The 16,255-nt window shown below is 47.5% G+C and overlaps 1 protein-coding gene across 1 annotated transcript; it reads right to left on the reverse strand.

The window, feature by feature from the left end:
* Window positions 1-1,126: 1,126 nt before the first annotated feature.
* On the reverse strand, window positions 1,127-15,815 carry LOC310870486 (NXPE family member 3-like; the record flags this gene model as incomplete). Its single annotated transcript, XM_083781719.1, has 9 exons — window positions 15,796-15,815; window positions 13,851-13,918; window positions 13,667-13,808; window positions 12,391-12,855; window positions 10,099-10,472; window positions 7,817-7,887; window positions 6,518-6,724; window positions 3,223-3,487; window positions 1,127-1,460 (listed from the first exon to the last, which is right to left on the reverse strand). The coding sequence occupies exons 3-9, from the start codon at window positions 13,784-13,786 to the stop codon at window positions 1,127-1,129; spliced, it is 1,836 nt and encodes a 611-aa protein (XP_083637845.1). The 5' UTR covers window positions 13,787-13,808; window positions 13,851-13,918; window positions 15,796-15,815.
* Window positions 15,816-16,255: the final 440 nt, after the last annotated feature.

Below are 16,255 nucleotides of genomic sequence, written 5' to 3' on the forward strand. Positions count from 1 at the left end.
AAAACATGCAGTAATCCTGGTCACTAAACTGCCTCCCCCTGGCCAGCCGGGGCGCCTTGTCCCCCATATATGGGGACTAGGTTGGTGGAGGGTGTGTAGAGCCCAGGATCACATTAGATGATTGACATGAGGGGTGAAAAATGGGTTACAAAATCGTGGGATAAAAAAATATGTTTTAGAAAAAAAAAGAACCCACTCTCTCAGAAAAGTACGTTGTCCACTTGAGAGAAAAAAAAGAAAAAAAAAAAAGGCCACAAAACACAGGCGTAAACGGCCCTTTCCGCATATATACTCCACATAGCGGTATAAGTCTATGAACTCGGCCAAACCGAAACAAAGTGGTGCTCTTTCCTCTTCTCATAGCCATAGATCACACACAGTCGGTCACCTCTTTCCTCTTCTCATAGCCATAGATCACACACAGTCGGTCACCTCTTTCCTCTTCTCATAGCCATAGATCACACACAGTCGGTCACCTCTTTCCTCTTCTCATAGCCATAGATCACACACAGTCGGTCACCTCTTTCCTCTTCTCATAGCCTATAGATCACACACAGTCGGTCACCTCTTTCCTCTTCTCATAGCCATAGATCACACACAGTCGGTCACCTCTTTCCTCTTCTCATAGCCTATAGATCACACACAGTCGGTCACCTCTTTCCTCTTCTCATAGCCATAGATCACACACAGTCGGTCACCTCTTTCCTCTTCTCATAGCCATAGATCACACACAGTCGGTCACCTCTTTCCTCTTCTCATAGCCTATAGATCACACACAGTCGGTCACCTCTTTCCTCTTCTCATAGCCTATAGATCACACACAGTCGGTCACCTCTTTCCTCTTCTCATAGCCTATAGATCACACACAGTCGGTCACCTCTTTCCTCTTCTCATAGCCATAGATCACACACAGTCGGTCACCTCTTTCCTCTTCTCATAGCCATAGATCACACACAGTCGGTCACCTCTTTCCTCTTCTCATAGCCTATAGATCACACACAGTCGGTCACCTCTTTCCTCTTCTCATAGCCATAGATCACACACAGTCGGTCACCTCTTTCCTCTTCTCATAGCCTATAGATCACACACAGTCGGTCACCTCTTTCCTCTTCTCATAGCCTATAGATCACACACAGTCGGTCACCTCTGCGGCGCGCGGGCAGACGCTGGACAGGAGGACGTCCATCATGTTCTTGACGATGGGGGGCTGCGGGTGCAGGCTGTGAGGCAGGCTGTGGGCCAGCGTCATCTCCCAGGCGTCCACCAGGACCACCCCTCCTCGGCCGCTGGGGGGAGTCGTCATGTTCAGGCCCCTGAACATGGCCCGGAGCACGCGGAGGTGCTGCAGCGAGTACCAGTCGCTGTTGGTCAGGGTCTCGTAGAGGGTCAGCGCTTTGAGGTTGGGCGTGCGGACCACCACCAGGGTGCCAGGGGCCCGGTCCAGGAGGCGCACCACCGACCTGGAGAGATGGGGGACGGTGTTACGATTAGATTAAGACCCATTCTGACCTGAGGTCAAGATTAAGACCCATTCTGACCTGAGGTCAGATTAAAACCCATTCTGACCTGAGATCAGATTAAGACCCATTCTGACCTGAGATCAGATTAAAACCCATTCTGACCTGAGATCAGATTCTAAAAAATGACAGTTTTGAAAATGACAGTTTTTTCTGCAAAAAAACTATGTTTCTATGTCAGTCATTCTTCGATTTTTCAAAAATAGCAGACCTACAAGCTCGTAGCGCGCCACTCGGTGGCGCGCTACGAGCTTGTAGATCTGGTATTTTTCAATAGCTAAAGCATAACGTAATGCTAACACCAAAAGGGGTTCCCGTCTAAAATGGGTTAAAACCCATTTTGACCTGAGGACGATTCTGCAAATGCGTCTAAATTTGAGACAGTTTTCTGAAAAACCCAATGTTTCCATTGTCCCTGTTATGTTATGATATGTCTATTGTTATGTTCAAAGATTTGCGCCACATTTTTATGATATTTTCCCAAATAATAGCAGATCTACAAGCTCGTAGTGTGAATGGGTGAATGTAATGCACCTATATGAGCTTGTAGATCTGCTATTGTTCAATTGCTAAAGTAGTATATAACATCATGCTTAACCCATTCTGAACGGGCACCCATTTTGGTGTTAGCATCATGTTATGCTTTAGCTATTGAAAAATAGCAGATCTACAAGCTCATATCGCGCCACCGAGTGGCGCGATACGAGCTTGTAGGTCTGCTATTTTTGAAAAATCGAAGAGCGACTGACATTTCTAGAATCCGATCTCAGGTCAGAATGGGTTAATCAGACCAGTGGGTGTCCAGTGGAAACCTCGTATGAATCTGATCTCAGGTCAGAATGGGTTAAAACACCAAAAGTGGTTCCCGTCCATATTTTCTATAGAACACTTATGCCATATCACAATAGTACATTATCTAAAAAAAACTGACAATATCCAGTCTAATATCATCAAATGGATATAATATTGATTATTATTATTATTATTATTATTACTAGGGATGTCCCAATCACGTTTTTTTTCTTCTCCTGATCAGATTCTGATCATTAGACAATGACGTGATCGGCCGCCCGATTCCCGGCGATCACGTGATTGGGATCGGGGTCGACCCTACCAGTGTTGTTTTCGTCGACTAAAACTAAGACGAAAAATGTTCGTCGACTACCTTTTTCCACTGGTGAAAACTAAATGGAAACTAAATTAAAACTAAAGCTACGATGACTAAAACTAAGACTAAATATACTGACAATTTCGTCGACAAATAAAAACTAGACTAAAATGCTCGGAAGGGACTATAGTGGACACGAGATCCAGTAGAAGTCATTTTACACTTTGGTTGCATGCTGAAAATAGCAGATCTACAAGCCCACAACGTGTCGCAGCGCGACGCGTTGTGTGCTTGTAGATCTGCTATTTTCAGCAAGTGTAAAATCAGTCATTACAACAGCATCAAGGCCCGCCAAAATACATTTTAGTCGACTAAATCATCTGTAGATTTAAAGTCGACTAAAATCTTATGATATTTAGTCGACTAAAACTAGACTAAACACTAAGACATTCCTGGTGACTAAAATGTGACTAAAACTAAAGGAAAACTATTCAAAAGACTATATGACTAAAACTAAAATCAAAAATTGCTGCCAAAAACAACACTGGACCCTAATAATATGGTCCCAGCCCGTATCGTGTATCGTATATGGCGTACCTGCGAATGCCCCGCAGCCGTCGGATGTAGACCTCGACGGGGAAGGTGCTGAAGTGCGACCAGACGCTGAGGACCACCACGGTGCCGGGACCCCCCGCCAGGCCGTCCAGCTCGTTGGCCACGTAGCGCAGCTCGCCGGCGGGCACGGCGGCGAAGCGGAGCGGCGGCCCGTGGCAGCGGTACGTCACCAGGATGTTGTGGCCCGGGTCCACCGCCGTGAACGGGCCCGCCTGCTTCAGACTGTGCAGGTCCATCTCCTTGAGGTCTGGGAGGGGGGGAGGGAGGGGGGGGGGGGGGGAGTGGTTGGTTGGTTGGTTGGTTGGTTGATTGATTGATTGTGACGCAGTGACAGGCTACCTGGTAAAGACGCAGTGAGGTGACAGGCTACCTGGTAAAGACGCAGTGAGGTGACAGGCTACCTGGTAAAGACACAGTGAGGTGACAGGCTACCTGGTAAAGACGCAGTGACAGGCTACCTGGTAAAGACGCAGTGAGGTGACAGGCTACCTGGTAAAGACGCAGTGACAGGCTACCTGGTAAAGACGCAGTGAGGTGACAGGCTACCTGGTAAAGACGCAGTGAGGTGACAGGCTACCTGGTAAAGACGCAGTGACAGGCTACCTGGTAAAGACGCAGTGACAGGGCTACCTGGTAAAGACGCAGTGAGGTGACAGGCTACCTGGTAAAGACGCAGTGAGGTGACAGGCTACCTGGTAAAGACGCAGTGAGGTGACAGGCTACCTGGTAAAGACGCAGTGAGGTGACAGGCTACCTGGTAAAGACGCAGTGACAGGCTACCTGGTAAAGACGCAGTGAGGTGACAGGCTACCTGGTAAAGACGCAGTGAGGTGACAGGCTACCTGGTAAAGACGCAGTGAGGTGACAGGCTACCTGGTAAAGACGCAGTGACAGGCTACCTGGTAAAGACGCAGTGACAGGCTACCTGGTAAAGACGCAGTGACAGGCTACCTGGTAAAGACGCAGTGACAGGCTACCTGGTAAAGACGCAGTGAGGTGACAGGCTACCTGGTAAAGACGCAGTGAGGTGACAGGCTACCTGGTAAAGACGCAGTGAGGTGACAGGCTACCTGGTAAAGACGCAGTGAGGTGACAGGCTACCTGGTAAAGACACAGTGAGGTGACAGGCTACCTGGTAAAGACGCAGTGACAGGCTACCTGGTAAAGACACAGTGAGGTGACAGGCTACCTGGTAAAGACGCAGTGACAGACTACCTGGTAAAGACGCAGTGAGGTGACAGGCTACCTGGTAAAGACGCAGTGAGGTGACAGACTACCTGGTAAAGACACAGTGAGGTGACAGGCTACCTGGTAAAGACACAGTGAGGTGACAGGCTACCTGGTAAAGACACAGTGAGGTGACAGGCTACCTGGTAAAGACACAGTGAGGTGACAGGCTACCTGGTAAAGACACAGTGACAGACTACCTGGTAAAGACGCAGTGAGGTGACAGGCTACCTGGTAAAGACGCAGTGAGGTGACAGACTACCTGGTAAAGACACAGTGAGGTGACAGGCTACCTGGTAAAGACGCAGTGACAGACTACCTGGTAAAGACGCAGTGAGGTGACAGGCTACCTGGTAAAGACGCAGTGAGGTGACAGGCTACCTGGTAAAGACACAGTCTTAGACAGACTAATAATAATAATGAATTGCATTTTTATAGCGCTTTTCCAAGTGCTCAAAGCGCTTTACAATGGTTCATTCATTCATACATTGGGAGGTGAAGCGGCGAACAGTCGACGCCAGCGTCCTCACTTCCCACATTCACACACCAATGGTGGCGAGCTCACACCGACCCACTCATTGGAGGCAATGTAGGGTTCAGTGTCTTGCCCAAGGACGCTTCGACATGTGGACTGGAGGAGCCGGGGTTCGAACCGCCGACCCAGGGATCATTGGACGACCTGCTCTACCTCCTGAGCCACAGCCGCCTGTTAAAGACGCAGTGAGGTGACAGGCTACCTGGTAAAGACGCAGTGAGGTGACAGGCTACCTGGTAAAGACGCAGTGAGGTGACAGGCTACCTGGTAAAGACGCAGTGAGGTGACAGGCTACCTGGTAAAGACGCAGTGAGGTGACAGACTACCTGGTAAAGACACAGTGAGGTGACAGGCTACCTGGTAAAGATGCAGTGACAGGCTACCTGGTAAAGACGCAGTGACAGGCTACCTGGTAAAGACGCAGTGAGGTGACAGGCTACCTGGTAAAGACGCAGTGACAGGCTACCTGGTAAAGACGCAGTGAGGTGACAGGCTACCTGGTAAAGACACAGTGAGGTGACAGGCTACCTGGTAAAGACGCAGTGACAGACTACCTGGTAAAGACACAGTGAGGTGACAGGCTACCTGGTAAAGACGCAGTGACAGGCTACCTGGTAAAGACGCAGTGAGGTGACAGGCTACCTGGTAAAGACGCAGTGACAGGCTACCTGGTAAAGACGCAGTGAGGTGACAGGCTACCTGGTAAAGACGCAGTGACAGGCTACCTGGTAAAGACGCAGTGACAGGCTACCTGGTAAAGACGCAGTGACAGGCTACCTGGTAAAGACACAGTGACAGACTACCTGGTAAAGACGCAGTGAGGTGACAGGCTACCTGGTAAAGACACAGTGAGGTGACAGGCTACCTGGTAAAGACGCAGTGAGGTGACAGGCTACCTGGTAAAGACGCAGTGAGGTGACAGGCTACCTGGTAAAGACGCAGTGACAGACTACCTGGTAAAGACGCAGTGAGGTGACAGGCTACCTGGTAAAGACGCAGTGACAGGCTACCTGGTAAAGACACAGTGACAGACTACCTGGTAAAGACGCAGTGACAGGCTACCTGGTAAAGACGCAGTGACAGGCTACCTGGTAAAGACGCAGTGACAGGCTACCTGGTAAAGACGCAGTGAGGTGACAGGCTACCTGGTAAAGACACAGTGACAGACTACCTGGTAAAGACGCAGTGAGGTGACAGGCTACCTGGTAAAGACGCAGTGACAGGCTACCTGGTAAAGACACAGTGACAGACTACCTGGTAAAGACGCAGTGACAGGCTACCTGGTAAAGACGCAGTGACAGGCTACCTGGTAAAGACGCAGTGACAGGCTACCTGGTAAAGACGCAGTGACAGGCTACCTGGTAAAGACGCAGTGACAGGCTACCTGGTAAAGACGCAGTGACAGGCTACCTGGTAAAGACGCAGTGACAGGCTACCTGGTAAAGACGCAGTGACAGGCTACCTGGTAAAGACGCAGTGACAGGCTACCTGGTAAAGACGCAGTGACAGGGCTACCTGGTAAAGATGCAGTGAGGTACTCGTACCACTGGCGTGCGGTGGAGTCTCCGTACAGGTGCACGGTCTTGTTGCTCAGGCACTGCGTGATGGCGGAGGCGTTGTTGAACTGGCGCACTGTGCTGCCGCCGCCCAGGGCTCTCCACACGCCCTGGTAGTAATACCCAGACGCTCCGCCAGGGGGCAGCACGCTGCCGCAGTTGTCTACTGTGAACACACGAGAAGTAAAACGTTCATTTAAGTGGTAGAGAGTAACTAATTACATTTACTCAAGTACTATACTTAAAGCGCAAATAACATGCATTTTAAAACTGCTTTTAATATTTAATATCATATTGTCTGTGTCCATCAAAGTTATTTCTAATGGTTTGAGCCTCAATCACCACTCTGATATAACCAGGCCTTGTCATTTCTTTCTGGACTTTGAAAGCAGTTTTAGCTGCAGTACCACAATGTCCTGAGGTGGTGGGGGTGCTGATATGCAGATTATTTTATATTTTAGTCATTATAATACTGATGTTAGAAAAAAACAGATTCGTTTCCATTCCATGCCAGCTTGGAAAATCAACAATGGTGGACATTGTAAACAAAGTGGAAATGCAAATTTGAAACTGAAGACTGAAGAAGGAGGAAATATACAAAGTAGGGTGACATTGATGACATCACGATGAGACCAAAATCAGTTGAGCTGTTCCTGAGAGCAATTTCCATTAAAGCACCTATAATATGACATGAAAGCCTGATTGTTCAAGATTGGTTATTTGTGGGGAGAGAAAACACATATGGGAGCCCCAAAAACACAAAATAAATTGAAAAAGTTGAATTTTATGTTATAGGTCCTTTAATTTAAAAATCTTTTTTTTTTTTCTTTTTTTTTTTAACTTTATATGAATATTTCCCATTTTCAGTTAATTCTACTCCACTACATCTCAGAGGCAAATATTGTATTTTTTTTTTCACTCCACTGCATTAATTTGAAAACTATACAGTTACTATAGTTACTTACTTTGTATATTTGGTAATTTGGATTATTATCCCATTCTGAACGGGCACCCATTTTGGTGTCAGCATCATGTTATGCTTTAGCTATTGAAAAATAGCAGATCTACAAGCTCATATCGCGCCACCGAGTGGCGCGATACGAGCTTGTAGGTCTGCTATTTTTTGAAAAATCGAAGAACGACCGACATTTTTAGAATCTGATCTCAGGTCAGAATGGGTTCATCAGACCAGTGTGTGTCCGGCGGAAACCTCGTATGAATCTGATCTCAGGTCAGAATGGGTTATTCGTGCATTCACCTGTTTCCTCTGGCAACACTGTGACGCTGTCAGGCCCTGAAGCTCTCACTGGGACTTTCATGTTGATCAAACTGAGGAGAAAATACACACAACAACATGCAATCACTATTTACTAGCTCAGTGGCCTTGTGGTTAGCCCATTCTGACCTGAGATCAGATTCATACGAGGTTTCCGCCGGACACACACTGGTCTGATGAACCCATTCTGACCTGAGATCAGATTCTAAAAAATGTCAGTCGTTCTTCGATTTTTTCAAAAATAGCAGACCTACAAGCTCGTATCGCGCCACTCGGTGGCGCGATATGAGCTTGTAGATCTGCTATTTTTAAATAGCTAAAGCATAACATGATGCAGACAACAAAATGGGTGCCCGTTCAGAATGGGTTAAGGCTCATACATAGTCTGGATTTACGGTGGTGGGGTGACCACCGAACTACAACATGACGTCACTGAGGTGACCACCGAACTACAACATGACGTCACTGAGGTGACCGCCGAACTACAACATGACGTCACTGAGGTGACCACCGAACTACAACATGACGTCACTGAGGTGACCACCGAACTACAACATGACGTCACTGAGGTGACCACCGAACTACAACATGACGTCACTGAGGTGACCACCGAACTACAACATGACGTCACTGAGCCGCGGTGAAGAGCAAACCACCGCCACCACTCCAGCCCTTCTCTCTGTTTTTACTCACCACCGCTTAACGTTATTTCAGCTCCGGTGGTCAGCTCACCACCGGAGCGGTGGTCACCTTACCACCGAAAATCCAGACTATGAATAGGCCTTTAGAGTGTCCGCCCTGAGACTGGGAGGTCGGGGGTTCGATCCCCGGCCGGGTCACACCAAAGACTCTAAATAATGGGACCCAGTGCCTCCATGCTTGACACTCAGCATCAAGGGTTGGATTGGGGGTGGGAAGTGAGGACGCTGGCGTCGACTGTTCGCCGCTTCACCTCCCAATGTATGAATTAATGAATGAACCATTGTAAGCGCTTTGAGTAGGCACGTAGTGCATAGAAAAGCGCCATAAAAATGCAATTCATCATTACTAGTATTGAGAAAAACCAGAGATGCAAAGTAACCAAGTATACATGATTGTACTCAAGTACTGTAGCCTATACTTAAGTACTATTTTGAGGTATTCCTTTCCCCAATTTTCAGTATAGGCCTACTTTTACAGTCTCTACTCCACTACATTAGACAAATGTTGTAGCAATCAATCAATATATAACCGCTCCTATCCAGCAGAATAACAAAAGGTCCAACTGAACAGAATTACAACACTGTTAAACCAACAAAGAAACCAACAACATGTAACATAGCGCCTTCTGCAGATTATTTTAGGAGAGCTACGTTATCTTCTCTTATATTCTTTATTTAAGGACACTCTTTTTAGACGTGGGAATTCAAGAGCTCCTTGCACCACTACACTGAAACTCAGCTTGTTGTGACTGAGTTCAGCTCACAGGTGCAATCAATGCTGGCTCACTCTAATCCTACATGCCCTTCTAGGTCATAATGAACAGCAATAAAGGACCAGGCACCCACACACGGCATACAAATACCAAATAAACATACATACAATGTTCACATATTATACATTTTCAGAAAGGTAAGCAATAAAATAGAATATTAGAAAATACCCATTGCTGGGCCAGCTACACAATCAATCAATCACATTGTGAGCTTGTCGAGATGCTATTTACAAAAGATTTTCTTTATTGAAAACTTGTGAAATGGGACATTTTGCGACTAATGCCCAATCAGATCCCCATTTTGCATATTTACTTTTGGAACTTGGTATATTTTTATGCCAATACTTTTGTACTGAAGTAATCTTTGATTAAGCAGACTTGTACTTGTAACTTGAGTGTTTCTCCTACAGATTAGCATCGGTATACTTTAACTTTTTTCTGCACCACAAGAAGAGGAAAATAACCCGAGAAAACAAGAACTCTTGTTTTCCCCGGCCCCTTAATGGGCTCAGGCACACCTTAGCGCACAGCCGCGGACATTCCGGCTTTTTAGACAGCTGGTGGATGGAAAAGAAAGCTCCACCTCCCGCGGCTGACTGACGCGGAGGAGGAGGAGAGCGTTTCCGTGGAATCTGTCCGTCGCGTCAGTCAGCCGCGGGAGGTGGAGCTTTCTTTTCCATCCACCAGCCGTCTAAAAAGCCGGAATGACGTGACGTCGGGCGTCAGCTTCCTCTGTCCGCGGCCGTGCGCTAAAGGTGCAGTGCCTGCCTGCGTCGATCCGACGGCTTACCTCTGAAAGAGCGTCTGCTCGTTGGCTCTGATGTTCTGGGTGAAGCCTCCCTTGGCGTGGGTGGCGCGCGCGTCACAGCCCAGCGTCCTGGGCTGGTAGCAGTACCAGGGCTCGCCCGCGCGGGGGTCCGTGTAGTTGCAGAGCCGCGGCTGCTGCCGGCTGGGCGCCAGGCACACGTTGCACACCGTGGTCTCGGAGAGCGAGCCCGAGACGAAGGTGCTCTGGAAGAAGACCCGGTCCGGCTGCTCGCGGGTCAGCCGCCGCAGCACGCTCACCGCCTCGCTGGGGTGGACCAGCGTCACCTCCAGGCGCGCGCGGCCCGCCCACGGCAGGGGCAACACGGCGGAGTAGGAGCCGTTCAGGTGGTCCACCACCTGGGGTACAGAGAGGACAGTGGTGGAAAAAGTACTCAATTGTTTTACTTAAGTAAAAGTACCAATACTGCAATTTAGAACTACTCCTTTTACAAGTAAAAGTACGGAATTGAAAATGTACTTGAGTAAAAGTGCAAAAGTATCGGCATCAAAATGTACTTAAAGTACTAAAAGTAAAAGTACTCATATTGCAGAATGTCCTACTTCACAAGTTCAAAATGTGTACAAAGTCTATTGAAAATAGCCGATCTACAAGCTCACAATGCGTCGCGTTGCGACGCATTGTGAGCTGGTAGATCGGCTATTTTCAAATGGCCAAAATGTATTGGGTTGAAGTTGTTAATTTATGTTTTCTAATCAAAATTTAAATCGCCAAAGTAACTAAAGTAACTAAAGTTTTCAAATAATTGTAGTGGAGTAAAAGTACAAATGTTGGCTCTGAGATGTAGTGGAGTAGAAGTAAAAGTACTGGAAATTGGAAATACTCAAGTAAAGCACAAATACCTCAAAATTGTACTTAAGTACAGTACTTAGTTACTTTCCACCACTGCAGAGAGGACAGAGTATAACAGGGGTCCTCAACTAGAAATGATGACGGTCCACAAATATGTTTTTGAATAAGAGCGAGGTCCGGTCCCATGCGCGGCGTCCATCGGAGAGCGGGGGCTCTATGCCCGTTTAGTATGGTCAGGCCAAGCTTATACAAATCAGATCCCCTTCCACCCAACCAATAATGGGGTGCAGAGTGCAGGCCCGGAGTGGAACTCCAAATCCAAATCACACTGCGCGCGCACCAGAATTTTGGGGGCCCTTTGGGGGACATTTTGGGGGCCTTTGCAGCAATTTCACATAAGAAATGTACCATCTGATGTTATTTATATTATTAACTTCTTCCCTCCATTAACATAAGACACACAATGTAGTTGTGCTGCAGCAACACTGCCTGAATTGAAATTGACTGTGGCTGGCCTGGCCTGAGCTTAGGAGAGAGTTTTTTTTTGCTGGCCTGACCTGAAAAAAACAAAAAAAAGGGTTTTTCTTTTCTTTTTTTTTTTTTTTTGCCTAGGGTCCGCAGAGAGGTGGTCCGCGGTCCGGTCCTGGACCGCGGTCCGCCAGTTGAGTACCCCTGGAGTACAGCTATAGTGTTGGTTTCGTCGACTAAAAACTAAGACGGAAAATGTTCGTCGACTACCTTTTTTTCACTGACTAAAACAAAATAGAAAAACGAATCTCGCACTGCGTTGTGATGAGCTTGTAGATCTGCTATTTTCAGCATGCAAACAAAGTGTAAAATGTTGCCATTACAACGACATCAAGGCCTGTCAAAACACATTTCAGTCGACTGAGTCAACTGTAGATTTGCAACGGGCCTGGTCTACAAGTTCAACAAACCACGTCCAACCCAGATTCGGCTCAAACAGAAGGGGTAAAATTCTGTTTTTATTTTATTTTTATCTCTAACCGTTTTTACGATGTTACTGTATATTGTATGTCATTAAACGTTTTGATTAATTGAGTATGAAAGGACCCCGCCAATGGAAACAAGCCATAGGCTTAACGCCTTTTGGTGTTAGCATTACAGTATGTTATGCTTTAGCTATTGAAAAATAGCAGATCTACAAGCTCATATAGCGCGCCACCGAGTGGCGCGCTATATGAGCTTGTAGGTCTGCTATTTTTGAAAAATCGAAGAACGACCGACACAGAAACATTAGCTTTTTCAGAAAACTGTCAGAAATGTAGAAGACATTTTTAGAATCTGATCTGCAGGTCAAAATGGGTTTAAATTAAATCCTCTTAGCTGACCTTGTATTGAACTGTACACTTTCCCGTGCCTCCCCCCCCCCCGCCCCCTGCCCTGCAAACCGCTAATAAAGTATTCAATCAATCAATCAATCAATCAATCAATCAATCGAACCTGGCCCGCCACGCCGGCCCCGAGGGTGGGCTCGTGCAGCCGCGCGAGCAGGACGTCTCCGCCGTAGCGCTTGGGCCGCCCCTGGAAGTCTCTCATTTGGATGAGCGCCCGCAGAGCGCCCCCTACCACGTGGTGGTGCCCCCCCCTACCTCCCCCCTCCTCCCCCTCCCCCCCCGGTGGGAGGATGGTGAAGTGGCTGTGGGCGGGGTCGCTGGTCTGCCTCAGGTACACGCCGGCGGGGAAGCGCGGATGCTCGGGCCAGGCGATGGCGTCCAGGAGGGAGCGTTCCTCCCGGGCGTCCTGGGGCGACAGCGTCTGTCCCGGGCAGCGCCACAGCGACAGGCTGCCGAGGGTGTTGTTGTTGTCGTCGAGGCCTTGTGGAGGAAGAGGAGGAGGAGGAGGAGGTGGAGCCTCGATGAGGAGGACGGTGTTGAAGTTGATTTGAAGCGTGATCTGGCGCGTGATCTGAGGAGGGTTCGAAGGGAGGAGAGAGAGAGCCCGAACAAACATTATAGCGAGAAAGAGAGCGACAATACAAATTATCCGTTTGAATTCTTAAAGGTATATTCAGTGATTTCACTCTGTAGCCATGAGGCCCATAGGGCAGGAGCCTATCTCCTGTTTCTGTAGCCATGAGGCCCATAGGGCAGGAGCCTATCTCCTGTTTCTGTAGCCATGAGGCCCATAGGGCAGGAGCCTATCTCCTGTTTCTGTAGCCATGAGGCCCATAGGGCAGGAGCCTATCTCCTGTTTCTGTAGCCATGAGGCCCATAGGGCAGGAGCCTATCTCCTGTTTCTGTAGCCATGAGGCCCATAGGGGCAGGAGCCTATCTCCTGTTTCTGTAGCCATGAGGCCCATAGGGCAGGAGCCTATCTCCTGTTTCTGTAGCCATGAGGCCCATAGGGGCAGGAGCCTATCTCCTGTTTCTGTAGCCATGAGGCCCATAGGGGCAGGAGCCTATCTCCTGTTTCTGTAGCCATGAGGCCCATAGGGGCAGGAGCCTATCTCCTGTTTCTGTAGCCATGAGGCAGCTTGATGTGTACACCCCCTGGACATGACGCTAGTATGTCGCAGGTGTGTGGTGGGGGTGTGTACTTGATAGAAAATGAGTAGTTTTATTGGGTGAACTACCCCTTTAAATGGGGAAGGGAACCCGGAATGTTTATAGAGTTATGCAGGCCTGCTTTGCTCTGCTTTGCTCTGCTTTGCTCTGCTTTGCTGCCTGCCTGGCCGTTCACAAATGAAATGCCATGAAAAAGTGGCACAAGTTCTCACCTGAAGGGTGTGGATGTTGCGCAGCAGAAAGAGCAGAGCCGACAGCGCCAGGAGCAGGAATATGACCGCAAACTTTGGACAACGATGCGTCGTCATCACCATCATCATCATCGTCTTCATCTTCACCTCAAATTCTCCAGATTCCTCTCCTCTGCCACCACCACCACCACCACCACCATGGCCCTCCTCTTCTCTGTCACCACTACCACCAGCATGGCCCGCGGTGGTGTGTGGCGCTGTTGCTGACAGTTCCTGTTGGTGACCCTAAAATAAAAATAAAAAAGGGAAATGAGAAATAAAGAGCCATTTAGACCGTTTGACTTCCTATGCAAGTCTATTGTGTGCTCTGTCGGCAGCAGCTGTTTGTGTGTGTACTGTATACATATACGTATACAGTCTCGTTTTGTAACTATACGGGAACTGCCCAGCCCACCCACTTACAGTGCCAAACATGATTTAAACGCAATTATCCGAGCATATATACACACACAGCAAAAGACCCTGAGTGTCACCATGAAACCCTGAAGAGCGGGGACCTGTGGAGGCTCAAGACGAGTTAAAGGAACACTCAGGATATTAGTGTGTGTCTATTTATATCCAGGACGACCCCTCTGGCAGGCAGCGAGAACAACATGGGGAAACAGCTGTAACCGGCCAGGCCTATTTCTGGGCAAACAGTTCAGCCGTGCATGTGACCGTTATAGTTGCCGGGGTCCCTTTGACAGCTCCGTTCTGCCGGCGTTGGTTAGACGAGAGACGAGAGACGAGGCGAGGCGAGACGAGGGACCACTTTGCCACCGCAATTATCACCTACCCTCAAGCCTATATAATGACTGCTTTTCAGTTGATCTGCCCTGGATGCTTTTATTTGTATTTTGTAGACAATGAGTCTTATGGTCCGGACCAGGATTTGCTCTTTTACTTTACTGCCCGTTTAAGCAGCAGAAGGACACCGTTTGAATCTGGCTTAATAACTGAGAAACAGCAGGATACATGGTATACTTTACTGCCCGTTTAAGCAGCAGAAGGACACCGTTTGAACCTGGCTTAATAACTGAGAAACAGCAGGATACATGGTATACTTTACTGCCCGTTTAAGCAGCAGAAGGACACCGTTTGAATCTGGCTTAATATCTGACATACAGCAGGATACATGGTATACTTTACTGCCCGTTTAAGCAGCAGAAGGACACCGTTTGAACCTGGCTTAATAACTGAGAAACAGCAGGATATACATGGTACACACAGCGGTGTCCGTTGCCTGTGGTGTGGAAGAAGCCTATAATATCACCCAAGATCATGTAAGACGTATGTCATATTCACAGGCATAGTATTGCTCATAAATGTCTGATATGGCTGTGCTGTAGTCTAGAGGTACAGTATAGCCAGATTAACCACTGTAGTATAGACTGTAGTATGGCTGGGGAGTGGCAGGAAACTCAACTTACTGTAGATTGAATCAAGTGCAGTTTAACCCATTCTGAACGGGCACCCATTTTGGTGTCAGCATCATGTTATGCTTTAGCTATTTAAAAATAGCAGATCTACAAGCTCATATCGCGCCACCGAGTGGCGCGATACGAGCTTGTAGGTCTGCTATTTTTGAAAAATCGAAGAGCGACTGACATTTTTAGAATCTGATCTCAGGTCAGAATGGGTTCATCAGACCAGTGTGTGTCCGGCGGAAACCTCGTATGAATCTGATCTCAGGTCAGAATGGGTTAATTGTGGTACTGTACGCTCAGTGACTCGATATGAGATGAGAGAAGACAGCACCCGCTTTTCTTTCAGTTGTCAAGAGATGCTTTACGGTCGCCCATAAGTTCAAAAAGATAAAGAGCGAGAGTAGGTCTTTATGCATTTTAATATATTTCTACTGTATTATATACTATGTATTTATAGTTTAAATTACAACAAATAAGTAAATCCTTTACGATGTAGTATTGCTATAGACTGCATGTAGCATAGAGCTTGTACATTCATGATGTTTTAGTGAAATACATGACTTAGTAAACTCAACAGGTTTTATATTTAACGCCGTCACAATGGTGAAACAGTCAGGTTTATGTTAGTTGTATACACAGATGTTAACAATTAACAAGACATGAACACAAACAAGACATGCTTACCTTTGATGTTAATTTTCTTCCCCCTTGCACACTGTTCACACTGTTCACACACACACACACACACACACACACACACACACACACACACACACACACACACACACGTCCAGCTTATTTATGTTCCAGCTGAACTGAAAACAATTCTCTCGCATGCTCAGACCTTAGGCAGCTTGAGAGAGAGAGAGAGAGAGAGAGAGAGAGAGAGAGAGAGGGGGCTATAATTCCAGTTCCACAACTACATAACAAGTGGCTTATGTCTGGAGGGAGGAAAGCCTCACTCGACAAGCGCATGCATGCAGGCCTGCATGCAGAGTGCAAAAGTCTGGCAATAATATGCTCTGAAGAATATCATAAGGTTACGCTATATAAATATCAGTATAAAACATAATCCTTTAGCTGCATACTGTGCACTGAGACAAATCACACTTTCTTCTGAAGGAATAAGTGTGTCATAATAATA

This window comes from Protomyctophum parallelum (genome assembly GCF_964188405.1).
Source record: "Protomyctophum parallelum genome assembly, chromosome: 14".
NCBI classification, from domain to species: domain Eukaryota; kingdom Metazoa; phylum Chordata; class Actinopteri; order Myctophiformes; family Myctophidae; genus Protomyctophum; species Protomyctophum parallelum.